Genomic DNA, 24,479 nt, shown 5'->3' with positions numbered 1-24,479 from the left:
TCCTCCTTGTAGCCACCTTTTCCTCGCGAGGCCAAGGAGTAGGCAACTGACAAAAGATTTCTGTGACTTTAGTAGGAAACAGATGTTGAAGTTTTAACCCTACTTTTTCTGGCACCTGAGCTGACATTCGGTTTACAGGAGGGAAGTGAGATAGAGAAACCATGGGGCTGACTAGAAGAGTGAGCAGGTGCCAGCAGATCAGAGCTGGGGAGAATGTCATGCTTGCTGGATGATTGCGTGTGTGTGAACCATAATACATCAAAAAATTCCCTAAATTGTTCTCTCTCTCCCCAGTCTTTTCTATTGATTCATGTTCGTTCTGTATTTATATCTGCTGTTAAGGATGACACAGAAGAAAAGGGGTCTGTGGGTAGAATCAGTACTTGAGATTTTTTTTTAAAAACGCTTTAGCATTATTTTCTTGGTTGTCACGTTTCACTGATTCAGAACAACTGGTGATTTCTCTCTCTATAGCTTTAATTATGTTTGCTGTCAGAGACATAAGCCGTAGGAAAGGACAGGACAGCAACTTTATTTTAAGCTGGATTGAGTATCAGTAAATCTCTCCAATTCCTATCAGCTTGAGAATTATAGTTCTTCTCTCTAAGAAATATTATATACTTAAGGCTTTTTTAAGTTTAACTTTTGAGTTGTAAAGTAGCCATTTTACTCTTAAAATGTTAGAGTGAGGATAGAGCTATAATAATTAGGAAACATTTTATATATGTATACAAAAAGGGCATACTGTTATGGTAGGAAAGTCTACAGATGAAAAACTTCTGAGCTGGCAGCCCGGGGGGCTCACGGTTTAGCGCCGCCTTTGGTCCAGGGCATGATCCTAGAGACCAGAGGTTGAGTCCCATGTCGGGCTCCCTGCATGGAGCCTGCTTCTCTCTCTGCCTCGTTCTCTCCCTGTGTCTCTGATGAATAAATAAATAAAATATTAAAAAAAAACACAAAAAACTTCTGAACATGTGTAAGGAGTGAAATATGTGATAGACATTGTATTTACATGTAATATGAAGTAGACTTTAAGCAACTTCTGTTTAATACTTCTAAGGGGATCCTTTCTCTATATATGGAAATCCAATTGTACTTCAAAGTATTTACCCAAATAGATGATGTGTGATAAAAGTATATTTAAATGCCTAATTTCTTCCTCTGATGTAAGATTAAGATGGATGTTCGTATTTTCTTTTTTCTCTTTTTAGGGATTTTAATACTGGTATTAGTGTTTTTCCTTTTTTTCTTTTTTTAAAAAATTGAGACATAATTGACATACAACATTATGTTAGTTTCAGGTATACAACATAACGATTTGAGAGTTTGGCAAAATAGTTTCTCTTGTGGGCAAGCCTCATTAAAAAAGACCAGAATGCCTTGGGCCTGTTTCCAAATAGTTACTTGTCCCCTCCCCTTCTGGAAGTGAAGCACACTTTCTCCAATTTTCAGTGTGGGATTCTGGTGAGGATCCATTTTTTGGGGGGGCACTTCCCTCAAATGGAGGATGGCTTCCCCATCCAGCTCTCTCACAGTATTTACGGGGAGTGTGTCACTGATTTTTCAAGCAGGGCCACAGTTACCTCCTTGAACCCTGTTAACATCCTAGCTGTCTCTGGTAATAAAATTTCCTGTTTCAAAAGCAAACAAAAGCCATAATGATTCAATATTTGCATTCAAGGCAAAATGATTACCACAAATAAATCTAGTTAGCATTTGTCCTCATACATATACAATTTTTTCTTGTGATAAAAACTTTTGAGATCTAGTCTCTTAGCAACTTTCAAATATATAATACAACATTATTAACTGTACGCATCATGCTGCATATCACATCCCCATGACTTGTTTATTTTATAACTGAAAGTTTGTGTCTTTTGACTTCTTTCACCCATTTCATTCCCCTGCCCATCCACCACCTCTGGCAATCGCCATTTTTTTTCTCTGTTAACTGTATCTATGGGCCTGTTTTTTTTTTGTTTTTAGATTCCACATATAAGTGAGATTGTATAGTATTTGCTTTCTCTGACTTATTTCACTTAGCATAGTGCCCTCAAAGTGCATCCATGTTGTCACAAATGGTAAGATTCCATTCTTTTCTATGACTGAATAAAATGTATATCACATTTTGTTTTGTCACCTCTTGTGGAAACGTAGGTTATTTCCATGTCTTGGCTACGGTAAATAATTCTACAATGGACATACGGGTGCATATATCTTTTCAAGTTAGTGTTTTCATTTTCTTCAGATAAAAACAGAATTGGAATTGCTGGATCAATGGTAATTCTGCTTTCAATTTTTGAGAAAGTTGTTGACTATCTGTATGTCTTTTTTTTTCTTTTGAAAAATGTCTATTCAGATCCTCTGCTCATTTTTTTTTTTTTGTGGGATTATTTGTTCTTTTGCTATTGAGTTGTAAAAGTTCTTTATCTATTTTGGATATTTACCCCTTTCCAGATACATGATTCACAAATTCTTGCTCTTATTCAGTAGGTGACTTTTCATTTTGTTGATTGTTTCTTTTGCTGTGCAGATGATGTAGTCTCACTTATTTATTTTGGTTTTAGAGTCAGTTCCAAAAACTCATTGCCAAGAGTAATGTCAAGGAACATGCTGCCTGTGTTTTCTTCTAGGAGCTTTATGATTTCATATCTTACATTCAAGTCTTTAATCCATTTTAGGTTAATTTTTCTGTACGGGGTATGATAGTGGTCCAATTGCATGCTTTTACATGTGGCAATCCAATCGTCCCAATATTATTTCTTACAGAGGCTGTTATTTCCCCATTGTATATTCTTGCCTCTTTTGTCATAAATTAGTTGATCATAAGTATATGGTTTCATTTCTGGGCTCTCTATTGTTCCATTGATCAACATGTCTGATTTTATGCCAATACCATATTATTTCAGATTAGGGTAGCTTTGTAATATAGTTTGAAATCAGGCAGTGTGATGTCTTCAGCTTTATTCTTCTTTATCAAGATTGCATTGGCTATTTGGGGTCTTTTGTGGGTTCATACAAGTTTTAGGATTGTTGGTTCTATTTATGTGAAAAATGCCATTGGAATTTATCTGATTTTTGGGTAGTATGATATTTTAACAATATTCTTTCAATCCATTAGCTCGAAATATCTTTCCATTTTTTGGTGTGTCTTCTTTAATTTCTTTTATCAATGTCTGATAGTTTTCAGAGCATAGAGGAATTTCACTGCATTGGTTAAATTTATTCTTAGGTATTTTATTCTTTTTCATAAAATTGTAAATGAGGTTGTTTTCTTAATTTCTCTTTCTAGATAGTGTATAGAAATGCATCATATTTTTGTATATTGCTTTTGTATTTTACAACTTTATTGAATTCTTTCATTAGTTCCAACATTTTTTTGGTAGTATCTTTAGGGTTTTCTCTATGTAATACCATGTCATCTGCAAATATTGCAAATATTTTCTGTTCAACATTTTATTGCTTATTAAGCAAAGGTTAACCATATGATTGTCAGATTTGTATGGCTTCTCTAAAAAAATTTTTTTGTTTAAATTGGATTATGCTAGCCAACAGATCAGATATAAGTTGATGATTCTGAAACACAGCATCTATGATCTAACTGGATGCCAGTGGGTATGAAAAATTGTGCATTGAATGTTATTTTACAATATTTTTTCTATTTGGTGATTTTGTTTATGTGTAGGAGATTCTCATTCATATTTCTGTCACTTAATAAGAGGACTTACCACTCTTTTTATGCACTACTTATTCCTTAAGAGGTGTTTCTTGATGTGGTTTTTCAAAGGGAATATCATACAGAAGAATTCTATAACCCGTAAGACCTCATAGAAAATCATTGTGGTATTTAGCCTGTAAAATGCAAATCCCATTTCATTAATGCACCTATGTTCAAAGAGGAGCAAGAAGCTAGTGTAGCTTGAATAGAAGTGGTAGAGGTTGGAATATATAAGGCACTTAGGCCATGACTAGGAGTTTGAATTATCTTCTGCATAAGTTTAAAACAGTAAAGACACTGGCAGGTTTTGAGCAAGGGAGTGAAATTATTTGATTTTTATTTAAAAATGTTTAAATGTTTATTTTAAAATGTTTTTGGAGAAAATTGCCTGAAATGGAACAAAAGCAGAAGCAATAGGATGCTCCTGAAATAGCCCAAGTTATGAAGGTGTCTCTGTGGCAAACATGCTGGATTTGGCATATCTTTCAAAGGTAGAACTCTCAAGACTTACAGATGGATTAGATGTGGGGTGTATAGGCATGAGGACAAACAATGACTCTTGGGTTTCAGTTTGAGCAAATATATGGAGTGTGGACTAATTATCAATTATAAAGCAGACTAAAAATTTAATTGGGTTAAAATTATTAAAACATGCAAAATAACACATTGTTCACTTAATACCATTACTTTTCAAAGCCAGAAAGGTGTGTAATGTATGGTCAACTAATTATCCTGCATTGACATTGAAGGTGTATCATTAAAAATTTGAAGATAAAAGATTATTTAAGTAGTAAAAGACCACCATGTTTTCTTATAACACTTCTGTTTGTGACACAGTTATGGTAGACTCCTGGATAGATGGGTAAGAGGATTGACTCAAATTTCTATTGTCCATTAGCTTTATACTCTTCTTTGTGGGATTCTTACATTATTAGGCCAGGTAGGTTTCAAAACAGGAATCTGTTTAGGTTGAATTTTCAGAAAGAGAATAATAAAATGCTAAGTGAAGACAACTTCCTAATGCATTTCAATATTTCCTATCTGATCCTGAACTTGACCAGAGATGGAAACAAACTTAGAGGCATTGTAAGTGTCTTTTCCCCATCTTCTTAGATATGTTTTATATTCAAAGAACTAAAATAGAAATGGGTAGGTCTCTGATGTTTAATTGCAGAATGAAGTGGAGTTCTGATTCCCTGAATTGATAAATTTTTATTGCTGTCTTTCAATTTTACTTTTCAGTGGAAGAAAGGTAACGCATAATATGACTGGCACTATATGTTCTCTTCCAGGCTTTCCCCAGATAATGAAGAACAGCAGATAGTTTATCTGATCTTACATTGTGATAAAGATGATACATACTGCCTTGTAGTCTAAACACTGATGTACAGAGTTGTAATCAGATCTGACTGGTAGGCAGACCAGTTGTCTTAGTCTTCAATCTCTCCTGTTGTATTGCTGTGAAGTGCTGTCACAATGACTGATAGGGGGATTGAAGCTGTAAATTCAGGGGAATGATTCTGTTATATAAGCAGAAATGGTGTCTTTCTTGTAGAGCAATCCTTGTGCGTAAGTAGAGTGGAAACCACCCACATGTGAGTGGTTTCAGCTGTAAAGGAAGACAGCTTCAGGGTGTTCCAAAAATCTCTCTCTTACTCCCTTGAGGATGTCCAAAATTACACTGGTGAAACTACAGTCTTTAATTCAAGCTTAAGTGAGGATACAAATGGCTTAAATGGGTGACATGTTAAGATCAAATCAAGACCATGATGCAAATTTTGAGATAATGGAGAAGAATACAAACTCATCAAACACTTGTTGCTGGAGAAAATGGAATTGTTATCAGAACAAAGGATAAAGGGCAGTGAAGAAGAATAAGTTTCTTACATCACAATTTTGTCTTAAATTGACCCTATAATTTTTCTCCAAGTAGTAGGTTGCCTTATGAGTTTAGCTGTCTATATGCATTTGTGACTTTCTGTCCTTGTTTTCTTTAAATTGTGTAACATGGAACCAATAGAAAAACCATTAGAAAACTTGCCAATCAGCTTAATTGATTATCACGGATTTATCTGTTTCTGACACATTTTCTATTAAGGAGGAGCCTTTCTAAACACATAAAGTGTTACACCTTATTAATATTTGACAGACTTGCTACCTGGCCAGTTCTGGCTATTTTTGTAAAGTTCTTGAACATTTTCATGGCAGACTAAAAACATAAGATTGAGGAATCACATGTATCTTGAGAAGTAAATTAAATTCATTGAACTTCTTCTGTAGGCTTACTCTATCACAGCAGCAGCTTGAACTGATAAAACCTGTTGGTTGGGAGACATGTATTCTATTTCTTGGTGTACAATTTCCGTTTCTACATTTAACCTATTTTGCCTTATTTGAAAAATAGAAGTAATATCTGCTACTCCTCAACTAAAGCAATGTTATAATCAAGTAGATTTTTAAAAGTTTATGCAAAGAGGGCAGGGACATTTAGAATGGCAGAGTATGGAGCTTGGTAGGCTCCCTCCTTAAGAAACAATTTAATGATGAAAATGTTGAAAAACTTAAGATTTTAAAGATGTTCTAAAGAATACAGAGACTGGAGAAAAAAAACATTAGTTGAAGAAAATCTATTAAATCTATGTGTGAACAAAAAGAGTAGTAGCATTGGAGTCCTGATTTGTTTCCTGACACTACCCCCTACCAGCATCCCTGCTCCATGTTAAAGAAGCTATATTACAGGTGTATACACCCAAGAAGACAGGGGCTCCCTCTTTCTCCAGCTCTTCTAGGGTTAAAGTTTCATTTCTGAAGGGTCAGGTTGCCATTTCTTATCCCTCACAGCACCATGTTGAAGGTAGGGGCATGGAGGGAACTGGATCTCTCCTCTCCTACCTAGTCACTACTCAAAGGCCAAGAACTCCATTCTAACCTGATCCTAATATTATTATGAAAATGCAAGAGAACCTGAACAGACAAAACAATTTTGAGAGTATGGGAATATTTACAGCTAATGATTTTAAAACTTACCGCAAACCTATAGTAATCAAGACAATGTGGTACTGGTATACGGATAGACATATAGATCAATGGGATAGAATTGAGAGTCCAGAGAGAAATTCACATTTACAATCACTTGATTTTTGACAGGAATGCTAAGACAATTTAATCAAGGAAAGATTAATCTTTCAGTGAATAGTGCTGGGAAAGTGAATATCCACATGCAGAACAATGAAGCTGGATCCCTACCTCATCCTATTTACAAAAATAACACAAAATGGATTATAAACCTATATGCAAGAAAGCTATAAAACTCTTAGAAGAAAAAAATCTTCATGATCTTGGTTTGGGCAATGCTTTCTTAAATACAACACCAAGAGTGTAAGCTACAAAAGGAAAAAAACAGATAAATTGGATACACCAAAATTTAAAACTTTAGTGCTGAAAAGAATGTTACCAAGAAAGCGAGAAGACAATCCACAGAATAAAAACATTTTTTTTGTAAGTCATATATCTGATAAGGCACTTGTATCTAATGTATCATCTATCTGTATTATAATTTAATAATAAAAACACCCAATAACTCAATTTAAAAGAAAGACATAGGATCTGAATAGTTATTTCTTCAAAGAAGATTCATGGCCAGTAAGCCCTTGAAATGATGCACAACACCATTAGTCATTAGAGAACTGAAAATCAAAACTCCAATGAGATCATACTTCATATTCAATTGATGGATATTGTAAAAAAAAAAAAAAAGCCAGATAGCTGCAAATATTAATGAGAATATGGAGAAACTGGAACTCTTTTTATGTTGCTAGTGGGAATGTGAAATGTTGAAACTCTTTGGAGAACAGTTTGACATTTCCTCAAAATATTAAGCACAGAGTTCCCATATAACCCAGCAGTTCTACTTTAAAGTATTTACCAAAGATAGATAAAAACATATATCTACACAAAAAACTTGTAAATGAAAGTTCAGAACAGAATTACTCATAATAGCCAAAAGGTAGAAATAAGCCACATGATGAATGGAGAAGTAAAATTTGTATAACCATACAATGGAATATTATTTAGTAATAAAAAGAAATGAAATACTGATACATGCTACAAAATAATTAAAACTCGAAAACATGCTAAGTGAAAAAAAATCACAAAAGATCTCATGTTGTATGATCCTATTTATATAAAATGTCCACAATAGGCAAATCTGTAGAGATTAGAAATAGGTAAGTAGTTGCCTAAGGCTGGGGTGGAGTGGGGCAGAGGTGAATAAAAGTATGGGCTTTTTTGTTTTGTTTGTTTTTTTGTTTTTTGAGAAGACAAACATCTAAAAATCAGATTGTTGATGGTTATATAACAATGAATACTATAGTAAAAAATATTGAATTGTACACTTTAAATGGACAAATTATATGTTTGTTAATTTTATCTCAAGAAAACTTTTCAAATAAGTAAAAAGATTAGCAATAAAAAAACCACTTATGTAAAAACACTTAAGCTTTTAATATTGATGCAGTTTTTGATAATTATGGTTATCTTACAAGGAGACAAGGCAAAGCCATTTTTCTTTCAAAAACAATTTTTGTCTCCATAAAGTGATTTTAAGTTATTATACTATTTGACTTAAAGAAGTTAATTAAAAACCTAACAGCTGTTCTCTTGTTTGGTGTAGTTCACATTTTAATGAGGGAGTAAGTTCATGGTAAATGTATGGAAGAAAAGAAATCCATTTTTTATTGTATTGGGATCTTTAAAGATGCAGCTACATCTGTACAACTTGGTATAGATTTTTTCCTTATGACATTTCAGTGAACAGACTTCTTAAACTTTTTTTGAGCAAATGAGTAGCTTTCACCATATAAACAGCTTTATAATTTTTAGTACCAAGGTTATGCTTTCATAAAAGCTCAAACTGACTAAACAGTTAAGAATGAAAATATGAATTATAATTTTGATATACTTGCTACTATTGAAAAAGGTTGAATTTATAAAGTTGATATATTTAAATCTTACTGTCATTTCCATTCCAAGACCATATTACCTATATTTTTGTGTCTGTAAGATGTCTTACTGCTGCCAAGTAAAAGTGTTTTGAGTATGAATTTTCTTTGTCAAAAAAGACCAACTGAAGAGTTGAAAAAAATATATGTGATTTAGTTGGTTACATTTTAATAAAATAAATAGTAGATATTAATACTTATTTATTAGTAGATATTATTACTTATTTATTAAAATAAATAAATTTATTTATTAAATAAAATAAAGTAGTAGATATTAAAAATAAGAGAAAATGCTGGTCAAGATAGCCTTTAGAGTAATAGTTGGCAAACTTTTTTCTATAAAGGATCAAGTAGAAAATTTTTTTAGCTTTGTGACAACTACTCAACTCCTTCAGTGTAAAAACAGCCATAGATAGTATATGGGTGGGCATGGCTGTGTTCTAATAAAATCTTATTTTCAAAAACAGATCAGTGGACCATAGTTTTCCTACCTGTTTTAGACTTTAAATTTCTTGGAACTCATGAATTTCTCCCTGTTCTAAGTTACTCTTTGCTGGAAACTTAGATATGTCTAATGGGGGAGGGTTGATTCCTTTGATTATGGGACAGGAGGGTAGTCTCACGACGATTTCATCTAGTCAGGAAAACTACCATCACTATAGAAAACAAACACTTTTTTGGTGTTCATCAAGAGTACGGGAGACTCTTATGTCACTGTTTTTCCTTTAGAATGTTTGTTACTCTACTCTTCAATAATTTCTTACTACTGACTGAAATGTTTGTATTTGTATTTATCCTTCGGGTCTTTAACAATTGGTTTATACCTGGGTTGCCATATTTGGCAAACAAAAATATAAAATTCTCAGTTAAATTTTAATTTTAGATAAACAACAAATAATTTTTTTGGTACTTTCAGATTAATTTTTAGTATAGTTGAGCCACAGTTACATTACTTTGAGGTGTGCAACTTAATGATTTGACAAGTTATGCACATTATGCTGTGTTCACCACAAGTATAGCTACCATCTGTCTCATTACATTGTTATTATAATATCACTGACTGTATCCATTATGCTGAGTTTTTTAATTCCTGTGACTTATTCATTCCATAACTGGAGGCCTGTATCTTCCTCTCCTCTTCACCTGTTTTGTCCACCTTCCACCACCCTTCCCTATGGCAACTATCAGTTTTCTGTATTTATAGTTCTAATTCTGCTTTTTGTTTATTTATTTATTTACTTATTTATTTTATTTTTTAAAGTAATCTCTACACCCAATGTAGGGCTCCAACTTACAACTCTGAGATCAAGAGTCACATGTTCTACCAACGGAGACAGCCAGATATCCCATGTTTATTCTTTTTTTTTTTTTAGATTCCATTTATGAGTAGAACTATGTGGTATTTGTCTTTCTCAGTCCGACTTATTTTACTTAGCATAAAACCCTCTAGGTCTAATTCATGTTGTCTGAGATGGCAAGATCTCATCCTTTCTTATGACTGTAAAACATTCCATTGTGTATAAATGCCACATTTTTCTTATCCATTCATTTACTGATGGACACTTGGGTTGCTTCCATATCTTGGCTGTTGTAAATAATGCTGCAGTAAGCACAGGGATGCATACACCTTTTCCAGTTAGTGTTTTTATTTACCTGGGTAAATACCAATAGTGGAATTATTGAATCATATGGTATTTCTATTTTTAATTTTTTTGAGAAGTCTCTATACTGTTTTCCACAGTGGTTGCACTGCTTTACATTTCCACCAACAGTGCACAATGGTTCTTTTTTCTCTACATCCTAAGCAACACTTGTTATTTCTTGTCTTTTTGATTTTAGCCATTCTAACAGGTGTGAGGTGATATCTCGTTATAGTTTTGATTCGTATTTCCCTGATGATGAGTGATGTTGAACATCTTTTTGTGTGTCTGTTGGCCATCTGTATGTCTTCTTTGGAAAAATGTCTATTCAGGTCCTCTGCCCATTTTCTAATCAGATTTTTTTGTTGTTATTGAGTTGTATGTATTATATATTTTGGATATTAACTCCTTATTGGATATATCATTTCCCAGTCAGTACATTGTCTTTTTGTTTTGTCAATGTTTTCCTTTGCTACACAAAATCTTTTTATTTTGAGTTAGTCCCAATAGTTTCCCTTGCTTTAGGAGGGGATGTCTTTTGTTGCTTTTGTTTCCCTTGCCTTAGGAGATATATTTAGAAAAGTGTTGTGGCTGATATCAGAGATTGCTGTCTCTGTTCCCGGCTAGGATTTTTGTGGATTCAAGTCTCATGTTTAGGTTTTACATTTATTTTTGTGTATGGTGTTAGAAAGGACTTCATTACATTCTTGTACATGTAGTTGTCCAGTTTTCACAGGACCATTTATTAAACAACCATATTTTCCCCCATTGTATATTATTGCCTTCTTTGTCATAGATTAACTCACCATATATTTGTAGGTTTGTTTCTGGGGTCTCTACCCTGATCCATTGATAGTGATTGCATTGAATCTATGGATTGCTTTAGGTCATGTGGATATTTGGACAACATTAATTTGTAAGCACGGAATATCTTTCCATTTGTTTGTGTCATCTTCAATTTCTTTTATCAGTGTTTTCTAGGTTTCAGAGTACAGGTCTTTTGCCTCTTTGGTTAAGTTTATTCCTAGATATTTTATTCTTTTTGGTGTAATTGTAAATGATGGTTTTAAAAATTTCTCTTTAAAAAAAAATTCTCTTTCTGTGACTTCTTTTTTTTTTATTTTATTTTTTTTATTGGTGTTCAATTTACTAACATACAGAATAACACCCAGTGCCCGTCACCCATTCACTCCCACCCCCCACCCTCCTCCCCTTCTACCACCCCTAGTTCGTTTCCCAGTGTTAGCAGTCTTTATGTTCTGTCTCCCTTTCTGATATTTCCCACACATTTCTTCTCCCTTCCCTTATTTTCCCTTTCACTATTATTTATATTCCCCAAATGAATGAGAACATATAATGTTTGTCCTTCTCCGACTGACTTACTTCACTCAGCATAATACCCTCCAGTTCCATCCACGTTGAAGCAAATGGTGGGTATTTGTCATTTCTAATAGCTGAGTAATATTCCATTGTATACATAAACCACATCTTCTTTATCCATTCATCTTTCGTTGGACACCGAGGCTCCTTCCACAGTTTGGCTATCGTGGCCATTGCTGCTAGAAACATCGGGGTGCAGGTGTCCCGGCGTTTCATTGCATTTGTATCTTTGGGGTAAATCCCCAACAGTGCAATTGCTGGGTCGTAGGGCAGGTATATTTTTAACTGTTTGAGGAACCTCCACACAGTTTTCCAGAGTGGCTGCACCAGTTCACATTCCCACCAACAGTGTAAGAGGGTTCCCTTTTCTCCGCATCCTCTCCAACATTTGTGGTTTCCTGCCTTGTTAATTTTCCCCATTCTCACTGGTGTGAGGTGGTATCTCATTGTAGTTTTGATTTGTATTTCCCTGATGGCAAGTGATGCAGAGCATTTTCTCATATGCATGTTGGCCATGTCTATGTCTTCCTCTGTGAGATTTCTGTTCATGTCTTTTGCCCATTTCATGATTGGATTGTTTGTTTCTTTGGTGTTGAGTTTAATAAGTTCTTTATAGATCTTGGAAACTAGCCCTTTATCTGATATGTCATTTGCAAATATCTTCTCCCATTCTGTAGGTTGTCTTTGAGTTTTGTTGACTGTATCCTTTGCTGTGCAAAAGCTTCTTATCTTGATGAAGTCCCAATAGTTCATTTTTGCTTTTGTTTCTTTTGCCTTCGTGGATGTATCTTGCAAGAAGTTACTATGGCCGAGTTCAAAAAGGGTGTTGCCTGTGTTCTTCTCTAGGATTTTGATGGAATCTTGTCTCACATTTAGATCTTTCATCCATTTTGAGTTTATCTTTGTGTATGGTGAAAGAGAGTGGTCTAGTTTCATTCTTCTGCATGTGGATGTCCAGTTTTCCCAGCACCATTTATTGAAGGAAGGCTGGTTCAACACCCGTAAAACAATCAATGTGATTCATCATATCAGCAAGAGAAAAACCAAGAACCATATGATCCTCTCATTGGATGCAGAGAAAGCATTTGACAAAATACAGCATCCATTCCTGATCAAAACTCTTCAGAGTGTAGGGATAGAGGGAACATTCCTCGACATCTTAAAAGCCATCTATGAAAAGCCCACAGCAAATATCATTCTCAATGGGGAAGCACTGGGAGCCTTTCCCCTAAGATCAGGAACAAGACAGGGATGTCCACTCTCACCACTGCTGTTCAACATAGTACTGGAAGTCCTAGCCTCAGCAATCAGACAACAAAAAGACATTAAAGGCATTCAAATTGGCAAAGAAGAAGTCAAACTCTCCCTCTTCGCCGATGACATGATACTCTACATAGAAAACCCAAAAGTCTCCACCCCAAGATTGCTAGAACTCATACAGCAATTCGGTAGCGTGGCAGGATACAAAATCAATGCCCAGAAGTCAGTGGCATTTCTATACACTAACAATGAGACTGAAGAAAGAGAAATTAAGGAGTCAATCCCATTTACAATTGCACCCAAAAGCATAAGATATCTAGGAATAAACCTCACCAAAGATGTAAAGGATCTATACCCTCAAAACTATAGAACACTTCTGAAAGAAATTGAGGAAGACACAAAGAGATGGAAAAATATTCCATGCTCATGGATTGGCAGAATTAATATTGTGAAAATGTCAATGTTACCCAGGGCAATATACACGTTTAATGCAATCCCTATCAAAATACCATGGACTTTCTTCAGAGAGTTAGAACAAATTATTTTAAGATTTGTGTGGAATCAGAAAAGACCCCGAATAGCCAAGGGAATTTTAAAAAAGAAAACCATATCTGGGGGCATCACAATGCCAGATTTCAGGTTGTACTACAAAGCTGTGGTCATCAAGACAGTGTGGTACTGGCACAAAAACAGACACATAGATCAGTGGAACAGAATAGAGAATCCAGAAGTGGACCCTGAACTTTATGGGCAACTAATATTCGATAAAGGAGGAAAGACTATCCAGTGGAAGAAAGACAGTCTCTGTGACTTCTTTGTTAGTGTATAGAAGTACTACTGATTTCTGGGTATTAATTTTATCCTGCCACATAAAATCCTTCCATTTTATTGAATTTGTTTATTATTCTAGTGGTTTTTTTAGTCGAAACTTTGGGACTTTCTATGCACAGTATCATGTCATCTGTGAATAGTGAGAGTTTAACTTCTTTACCAACATACATGCCTCTTATTTCTTTTTCTTGTCTGACTGGCTAAGTAAGTTCATGCAATGTTTGGGGCACTCAGATATAAAAGTCTATTTCTTATCTGAAATTAAAACTTAACTAGGCATTTTGCATTTTATATTGCAATGGTAGTTTATTCTCTATCCCAACACTTCCAAAGCATTCAGAAAATATGTTTTCAGTTACCATCATAGGGGTTTCATCACATTATTGATGTTTGCTCCAGATGTCTTTTCAGCTACTTTTCATATATTTTACTAAAGTCTTTCTATAATAGCTTCAGATTGCTTACTGTAAATAAAGCAAATTGTACAAATTATCTACCCTTAAGGTGCTTAGAAACCATTTCCTATACAGACTCTTATTTTGTTTCTTGTTTCCTGGTTTTCCAAACTACCCAACTAACCAACGAACTCCTTCACTTTACATGCACTAATATGCTAGTTATTTCTCAACTTCTTTGCTCTTTTTCTAGTATTTTAGTTTTTCTTATTTAGGCGTGATTTGTACCTCACACCAACTGCATCTAGACAAAAGCAAGACATATTTTTTAAAATTTTTATTAGTTTAAAAAATTTTTTAATCAAAATAGTACATGTACATTATTTAACAAGTAAAACCAGTAGGCTAATATTTAATAATAGTCACCCACCTTATTCTCTGCAGTCCTGGTTTCTACTACCTTGCATAACCACATCCATATCTTTTTAGTTGATTGATTATTCTGACAAATGACTGACCTCTACTTGTATTGATATTTCTTTTCTTGAAAAGATTTATTAATTAATTTATTTGAGAGAGAGCATGTGAGAGTAGGGGAAGGGGCAGAGGGAGAGGATCTCAAGCAGATTCCCCACTGAGCACAGTGCCTAATGTGGGGCTCAATCTCACAACCCATGAGATCATGACCCTGAGATCATTACCCAAACCAAAAGTCAGAAACTTAACCAACTGGGCCACCCAGGAGTCCCTATATTGATATTTCTTGATTATTCAGTTTTATATATTAATTATATCATTTTTCCAGTATAGTTATTTAAGTGAATCTCTAGGCTTGCTATCTTTCATGGAGTGGCTCAGTGTTCCTGCATGTTTTCATATTATGTCACATGCACAGCAAAATAAACTTCCACAAATACCACATTAAAGGAAGAGAATAAAAAGAGTAATATACTGGCTTTTAAATACTCCATGGTGATACAGTGTCCTTTCCTCTCACATTTCATTGGGACATGAAAGTTATATGGTTATACCTAAATTCAAAAGGGTACCCATATGTAAACATTCAGGAAGAAGAAAATAAAAAAATGTCGATGATCATTAGAATGTCTACTTCAATTGGCAAAAAAAGATTTCAGTTATAACCATGCAATAAAAGGAAAATTCATCAAGGAAATGAAAGATTTTGGGAAGTTTGTTAATCATGAAATGCAAGTTCCAGGGTGCACAGTAGATGGGATTGAAGAAAAGTAGTGAAAAATGGTTATGGAAAATAAGTGCCTCTCAGAATTAGGATGAATGTATGGTGAATGTAAATGGCTGGGGGGGGGGTGCTTATATTAATGCACTGGATTAGAAATACAGTAATTATAGGCAAGGAAGGATCAGCTGGTTATGTTAGTCAAAGAGCAAATGTTCTGGCTTCAAGGGATGTGCACTGATACTGGTGTCAGGAGCTTTAAGGGATGGACAGATCCATTGCAAATGTTGTAATGCACAGGGGTGAGGTGGGAATTTTCAATATGGTTCACAGGAGTGATGCAACTGGTAGCTCAGCAGTGGTTTGTTCTCATGATTTCCTCCATGTTTTTATTCCTATTCTGTTGTTTTCTAATTTGTTTCTTTATATATCTAGCATATATATATATATAGATAGATAGATAGATAGATATCATATCAATGTTCATGTATTTTAACTTATTATTTTCAAATTCAGTCTTTCACTTTCATCATTTTTATTCTTTATTTTCTATCATTCTCTAATTTAATCTTTTTCTTTATTGAGTTTCCTTGTATCACTTGGTCCTGCTTTCTAGAAGAACTTATTTTCTCCCCTTCTCAATGACCCTGGGGAAATTTCTTGATTCATGAAGAGTGAAGTATTTTTGCAAGTCTCACTCAGAGGGCATAAACAGACATAGGATCATAAATAACTCTAAAGCGATAGGTTGGCTAAACACTAGAGAATTAGAATCTGGGATTTAACTGCCTTTAATCAATGTAGTCTCAATTGGAAGCTTTTGGCTTGAAAATACATTTATGAGAAGTTTACACTTAAAGAAAAGTAACATAAGAAAAAGAACAGTTATGTGGGTCATATGATCATGATATTGTCATCAAAGTCCTTGAGAACCAATACTACCCTACAATTCCAAAGATAATTGTATGTGGCCTACCCTATCCCACACTTAATTTGGTACCTCAGGATTTCTAAAGTGATTTTCAGCTGTGACAACGTGCCATTTTTAGACTGTCAAATTGTTAAATGTTAAAATATAGAGTATATGAAAATCAAATGGCTTCTAACTGCACACATTTTCAATACGCTTTGATAGAAAATAATTTCATTGTTTTAAAATCCATTAGAATAATGGATGCAAATGACTTGTGACACTAATTTTTTTTTCTGTATCTACTTTAGTTCATCACTCTGTAACCCATATCAGTCACCCTAATGGTTCGATACATTACAGAGACCGGCTGTTTGGGGAGAACACTGTGGTTAGCAGGAAACAGTGAAGCTGAAAGGTTGCAAGGCAGATTTGTGAAGTACCTAATGGAAGTACAGAAGTGTTTCCTACCCAAGAGAAATGAAGTCTGTGAATTCAGAAAGTCTCCTAAATTACAGGAGAAAAAAAATGGTGGAGATCAATTGAAGGGACAGAAGTAGTTCAGTTGTTTTTTACGTTTGAAACCAACTCAAGATAGCTGCCCAACGGAAACAATTAGAATTGATATTTGATGTCTTGCCCTCTGATACCACATCAGGTTGGGGGGAGGCTCTTGGGAAGGGTTAGAAGTGTAATACATAAACTTTCACCTAAGTATCTCGAAGCATTTAGGGGCTAAGATACTTGAAATTTAGTTCTATCTCTGCTACTGACCGGTTAGGGAACCATTTGGATCTAAACATAGTTTATATAATTCACCAGGAAACTGTGTGATAATAGCTATAGGTTTTCCACCAACACTGAGCTCTACTTCCTGTGAAATGCACACAGAGCTGGCCTTTCAGTTGGTCAGGGTGATTTGAAAACCTTTCTGGTCATTTTCCTTTTCTTTTTCTTTTTCTTCTTGGTTATGTTTTCTTTCTTTACCCTTTTATTCTCTCTCTTTTTCTTATACAAATATTTGTAGAGAAAGTACCCTGTGGTAGGCATTGTGCTAGCCTATAAATACTGCATTTATTTCTGAAGAAAAACATAAACACTGAGCACTTATAACACAAGTCCCTTTAGTTAAAAGGACTTGATAAGGTGGATGGCAGCCCCATTTCTCTTTTTCTTTTTTTTCCCTTGTATGTGTGCGAGACTGCACCCTCCACCAACACAGAAACAGAATTAAAGGCAGAGCTATGCTGTTCCTACCATGCAATCCTGTGTGATTTATGGGAGTATATTATAATGAGAGATTCTTGCTTGGTCTGCAAGGTAAGGGAATTTATGTTGGACTGGCTTCATATTTGGTACTGAAAAAACCAAGAAAGTATATCATTAATCATTCTGTCTTCATTTGAATAGTCATTAAAGAAGTGATCTGAGGTGCCTGCCACAATTCCTACATGCATACGTCCCCGGTGACTATACTTAAACACAATTACTCCGTGGCTTATATCTATCTGCACACCAGGGTGCTCTGACAGCTGCTGCAGCACCCTGCCCACATAGGTGGTACTTCATTATTTTTTTTTGATGCCATGGGGGTTTTGCTATGGTGTGTATCACATTTGTCCTGGTAAGCTTGTTTATTACTTATAATCTCGTGCTTCCACTTTAGGTTCATTATGACTTGGAGGAGTTCTAGAAGTTTCTTGTGTTATTTATGGTTGATCGGATCGCCTACACAGGAAACATTGTTTTAGATTTAGTTTGGGATATATTGATTCTACCTGATTCTCTTCTTAACAAGGGCCTTTAGTTTAAATTTTTTTCTTACTATCATATCACTGGGAAGTGTTTTGCCCCCAAAGCAGAATTTAGGGATGGTGTTTTGCATTGTGTTTTAATGAAAATGTTAGCTTCTATGGACAACTCCCTTAATACGTTATGGTATTAAATATCTAATTCACAGTTCGTAACACTGTATTCAACTCTGTAAAATTGTGCATGATTAATTGCACATCATGGGCTCACTTTTGTGTACCTGGCCAAGTTCCTAGGTGAGTGGCTTCATGGTTCTGGGTATCATCCTTTGCCTGCTGACTTGGAAAACAGAGATGAAAAACAGAAGAGTTTTATTTTGGGCTCCAGTTGTCTGTCAGGGCCTGTCCCTCTCCAGTGCTCTCTGGTCCTGCTTGAAGATCACTTAGGACACACAGGTTTGGACGAATGAGTGGTGCTTACTGATTTCTCATGGCATGGGCATGAGCCAGGCAGGAGGGCTGGCTTTGGTACAAGGCAATCCATAGCTTTGAGAACTTGCCAACAAACCGTTTGTAAATAGTAATGATCCTGATGATATCATTTCTTGAATATTATTTCTGTGTGCTTTACATGTATCAACTTATTCAACACACTCATTGCCATGCGTACACAAACCTTATGACAATTGTAGTACCTTCACCTCTATCTTTGCAGGTGAGGAAATTGAGGCACTCAGAGTTGAAACAACTTGTCCGTAGTCACAACTTAGTGAGTGGCTGCGCAGGGTTTGAACAGAGGCACTCAGGGAAAGCAAGAGCTGGATACAACATTCTTCGGAGGCGTCCAAATATCCCATCTCGGCTCCTTGTCTGCTGCCTGCTGTTGTCCTGCTGGTTGGTTGTGAACTGATATTTTATTTGCCTGCTTCTTTTGTCATGTGTTATCACACTCCTTCCTTCTTGTGTTGTGTCCTATTTCTGGGTCTGGCTTCAGAATCAGGACCCCCTCTCACTCATTTAACACCTTTGTTTGAATTAGAAGAGATTCTCTTTTTAAAGTCAGATTTCTTTATATTATCATATAATTTGCAGAGCCCTCTGTGGCAGTGGTGCTGATTGCGTGCACGCACTTACTCTCTTGCCACAAGCACTGCACACATTTAAAAAAAAATTTTATTTATTTGAGAGAAAGAAATAGAGTAGGGGAGGGTCATAAGGAGAGAGAGAGAGAATCTCAAGCAGACTCACTGCTGAGCACAGAGCCCCATGCGGGGCTTGATCTCATGACCCTGAGACCATGACCTGAGCCAAAATCAAGAGTCAGTTGCTCAACTGACTGAGCCACACAGGCGCCTTCTCCCCCACTTTTTAAAAATGTATTTTATAGAAAGAAGATTTATTTATTTTACAGAAAGAGAGAGAGAGAGAGAGAGAGAGAGAGAGCCTGCATGACATTCTTAACACCTGCTCTGCCACCCACTTTCCAGCCTCCTTTGGAAGTCAAGAACTGGGTTCTGAGACCTTCGGTCAGGTGAGCACTGTCCAGGGCTTAGCCATGTGCATGTGTGCATATGTATGCATGTATGTATACATGTGTGTGTATATGTGTAGTGTGTGTATGTATTTGAGCATGTATGTGAGATCATATGTGCAAATTTAAGGGCCAGTGCTTATGTAGGAGGGTTTCTTTTTCCTCTTTCCAATACTCCTTTGGAAGCCTTGGGATCTCTATTTCAGTCTTCTTCCACACTCATATAAGTTAGTAAAAATCTAAAATGTAGGGAGATAATAGCTTAGTCAACTACCTGAAAGCCTATATGCCAAGCCCTGTACTGCTCTTCCTCCGGGTACTTTCCCTATGTGTAGCCTAGAAGACAAATCTGTCACCTGGGGGTTAAATAGACTTAAATTTCAGATACTCCTTTCATTTATTTTTATTTTTGTTCTTTTAAAAGATTGTATTTAATTATTCATGAGAGACACAGAGAGAAGCAGAGACATAAACAGAGGCAGAAGTAGGCTCCCTGTGGGAGCCGATGCAGAACTTGATCCTAGGACCCCAGGATCATGACTTGAGCTGAAAGCAGATGCTCAACCACTGAGTCACCCTGGTGCCCCTACTCCTTTTATTTTTTAACTTATTTTTTCCTTTAAAATTTTCTAGTTTTGTATCTGTTATATAATACTCATATGTTAGTAAGATAAGTGTATAATTTATAAATATAAACAAACATTCCTTTTTGGGTCTGTGTACTTAGATATTTTAATTCTTGAAATATGTGTTAAAATCTTTAAAAAAATTTCATTTGCTTACAATCTAAATTAAATTGAGTAAATTTGACATGTAATATTGTGTCAGTAGAATGTGTGTGCACATTGTGTACAATGTGTTACTTTGATAAACTTATATATTGAAATATGATTGCCAGTGTAGCAATATTTATCACATTACATAATTATAATCTAATATTATTGTCTATATTCATTATATTGTGCATTAGATCTCTATGGATTATTTACTACTCACTAAAAATTTACACCTTTAAACACCATCAATCTTATTCCTCCTTACCACTGCTAAATCTCTGTGAACCACCATTTTACTCTGTTTTTCACAGGACTTAGCTTTTTTGAGTCCAAATATGAGTGATATCATGTGGTTCTTGTCTTTCTTTAGCTTATCTTACTTAGCATTATGATTCAAGGTCCATCCATGTGGTCACAAATGGAGAGATATTCTCCTTTTTCATGGCTGAATAATATTTTATAGTAAATATGTACCACCTCTAATTAAAAAAAAAAAATCTATTTACCCTGGGTAGGCTTTTGGGTTGTTTCCATATCTTGGTTATTGTAAATAATGATGAGATAGACATAGAAATCATAGAAATGCATGGATTTTGTCAAGATCCTGTTTTCATTTCCTTTGGGTTTCTCAGAAGTAGAATTGTTGGATTATATGGTAGATCTAATTTTCATTTTTTTTGAGAAAATTTCACAATGTTTTCCATAGTGGTTGGACCAATTTACATTCCCACCAATAGTGTACCAAGGGACCCTTTTCACTACATCTGCACTAACATCTATTATCTCTAGATAATAACCATTCTAATAGATGTGGTTTTGTCTTTTTTTAAAATTTTATTTATTTATTTATTTATTTATTTATTTATTTATTTATTTATTTATTATAGTCACAGAGAGAGAAAGAGAGAGAGGCAGAGACACAGGCAGAGGGAGAAGCAGGCTCCATGCACTGGGAGCCTGATGTGGGATTCGATCCTGGGTCTCCAGGATCGCACCCAGGGCCAAAGGCAGGCGCCAAACCACTGCGCCACCCAGGGATCCCTAGATGTGGTTTTGATTTGCATTTTTCTGATGACTAGTGATGCTGAGTATCATTTCATGTTTTCAAGATCTTTTCAATCTTTTCAATTGGCCATTAGATTCCTTTTGTGTAAATGTCTATTTAGTTATTCTGTCTATTTTTAAATTAGATTTTTTTTGTTACTAAGTCGACTGAATTCTTTATATATTTTGGATATTAACCCCTTATTTGATATATAGTTTAAAAATTTTCTTCTTTTCTATAGATTCTCTTTCATTTCTTTAATTTTTTCCTTTGCTGTGGAGAAGTTTTGAATTTGATGTAGTCACAATTGTTGATTTTTTCTTTTGTGATTCATGGTTTGGTGTCATGCCCCCCAAATTATTGCCAAGACCAGTATTGAGAAGCTTTTTCCCTATGCTTTCTTTTGGGGGCTTTTTGGTATCAGGTGTTATGTTTGAGTCTTTGATCCATTTTGAGTTATTTTTTGTGAGTGGTGTAAGAAAGGGAGCCAATTTCATTATTCTGCATGCGTTTCTCCAGTTTTCCCAGTGCCATTTGTTTAAGAGACTATCTTTTCCCAATTGGGTATTTTTGGCTTCTCTGTCCAATATTAGTTGACCATATATGCTAGGATTTAATTCTGGCCTCTCTATTCTTTTTTTTTTTTTTTTTTTTAAAGATTTTATTTATTTATTCATAAGAAACACAGAGAGAGAGAGAGACAGAGACAGAGACAGAGACAGAGACAGAGGCAGAAGGAGAAGCAGGCTCCATGCAGGGAGTCTGATGTGGGACTCAATCCCAGGACTCCAGGATCATGCCCTGGGCTGAAGGCAGATGCTCAACCGCTGAGCCACCAGGCATCCCCTCTCTATTCTGTTTCATTGGTTGATGTGTCTATTTTTGTGTTTGTACCATATTGTTTTTATTATTGTGGCTTTATAGTACATTTTGATAGGATTGCATTGAATCTATAGATGGCTTTGGGTAGCATGGATATTTTAACAATATTTATTGTTGTGATCCATGAACACAGGATGTTTTTCCATTTGTTTGTGTCTTCAAAAATTTTAACATAATGTGTCTTAGAGAAGGTCTTTTTATGTTGAAATAATAAGATGTTCTATTAATTTTGTGGACTTGTATATATAGTTCTTTCTTCAGGTTTGGGAAGTTCTCACCTATTCTTTTTTAAATAACTCTTTCCCCTTCTCCCTTACTTCTCCTTCTGGAATCCCCATTATTTTTATATTGACTTTTTTTTAAATTTTTTTTTTAATTTTTATTTATTCATGATAGTTACAGAGAGAGAGAGAGGCAGAGACACAGGCAGAGGGAGAAGCAGGCTCCATGCACCGGGAGCCCGATGTGGGATTCGATCCCGGGTCTCCAGGATCGCGCCCTGGGCCAAAGGCAGGCGCCAAACCGCTGCGCCACCCAGGGATCCCTTTATATTGACTTTTTAAATGAAGTCAGATAGTTCTTATAGGGTTTCTTTACTTCTTAAAAATGTTGGTTCCCCTCTCCCATCTGAATTATTTCTATATTTCTACCTTCAAGCCTACTAATTCTCTCTTCCATATTATCTTCTCTATTTCCAATGCATCTAGTGCATTATTCATTTCATTATTAAGGTCTTCAGCTCCAGTATTTGTTTGGTTCTTTTTTAGAATTTAAATCTGATAAAGTACTCCTCTTGTTCATTTATTTTATACCTGCAAGCATTTGTATTGCCTTTCTGAGTTTCTCTGTGCTCACTAAATTTCTTCATAACAGCTATTTTCAAGTCTTTATCAGTTAGATTATAATCCATATCTTTGGGTTCAGTTACTGGAAAATTACCACCTTATTTTTGTGATACCATATTCTGTGCTTTTGTGTGGAGTTGATGAAAAATGCCTCTGACACTGAATTTGAAGTAACAAACACTTTTACTATTTAGGCAAGATTTTTCTGTTCTTTGATTCCAGAATCAATTTACCAGGTTGGTAAGTAGAAGCCTTACTTTTGTTTCCAGAAGGTGGCACTACAGCACAAGTTTTTTTGTTTCTTTCACAGTGTGACTCACTGGTAAGATTGGAAGCCACACGTTAGAACAAAACACACACACACACACACATCACAAAGGGGCAAAGGGCACCCTTTGGAAGGGAGGTGTGCAAGGAGGCATGTACTTAGCACTTGGGGCTCTGGGTGTGCCCCCTGCCTGCTATGGATATCCTGAAGTGGGAGAGGGCCCAGAGATCTAGGGGCAGCCCTCTTGCCTCCAGAAGGAGATACTTGTCTCCAGTAGGAGATCTTTCTTTTTCAGTTGTCTTTGCCTATTTTCCTTTCCTTTCCCTCCCTCCATCACTGTGGCCTCTCCTTAGAGACAGTAAATGGTCTTTCCAGCTGTAGCGTGTATGGTAGGGCAGGTCCTTATTCACTGCCTTCACTTTCTACCTTCTTTGCCAGAAAGGTCATGCTTACTTGCTGCCAGATGGGCTGCAGCCTCCTTTGCCATCCACCTCCTCTGCCACCACCTCCCTTGCTCTGCTGTTTCTCAGTAGTCTTATCCACCCACTTTCAGTGCATAGATGAATGGATCTTTGGGGCGTCCTGGTATGCTGTGCAGAAGTACTTTTCTTTTTTCAGTTATGAATGTTGGTAGTTGCATATCAAAAGGAGAGAGAAAAACAGGAAGGGCTCCTGCTGCTTTGATTCTGATGTCGCCCCCTCTGATATTCAAAATATGATATTATCACCATCGCTGTTATTGTCATAAAAGGTGCAACTTATGTAGCTGTTATCTTACATTCATGACACCATTTAATTTCCAAAGTAACCCTGTGACATAGGGATTATACTCATTTTACAGATGAAGAAATTGAGACCTGGAGAGATCCTAAGAATCTTCCAAAGGCACACAGCTAATGAATAGTGGATCAATGATTGGCCCAGGTTTGTCAGGCACCAAAGCCCATGCTTTAAAATCTTATATGAAGCTGCCTCCCGATAGGATTATTATAATAATGTACACAAATTGGCTAACTTTCATTTAAATTTTGGTTGCACAAATTTTAGGA

General features: G+C 35.6%; 1 protein-coding gene across 2 annotated transcripts in view; it reads left to right on the top strand.

The window, feature by feature from the left end:
• Positions 1–24,479, top strand: part of LOC144283713 (uncharacterized) — a 118,065-nt gene that overhangs the window by 82,974 nt on the left and 10,612 nt on the right. For both annotated transcript variants that reach the window (XM_077848182.1, XM_077848181.1), the window contains 2 exons: positions 18,799–18,977; positions 19,503–19,614. In XM_077848182.1, the coding sequence (XP_077704308.1) occupies positions 18,799–18,977; position 19,503 (180 nt within the window). In that variant the 3' untranslated portion in view covers positions 19,504–19,614. The remainder of the gene's footprint in view (positions 1–18,798; positions 18,978–19,502; positions 19,615–24,479) is intronic.

The sequence above is a fragment of the Canis aureus genome, chromosome 14 (genome assembly GCF_053574225.1).
Source record: "Canis aureus isolate CA01 chromosome 14, VMU_Caureus_v.1.0, whole genome shotgun sequence".
NCBI classification, from domain to species: domain Eukaryota; kingdom Metazoa; phylum Chordata; class Mammalia; order Carnivora; family Canidae; genus Canis; species Canis aureus.
Note: the sequence above shows the minus strand (reverse complement) of the source record. Positions and strands in the feature narration are given on the sequence as shown.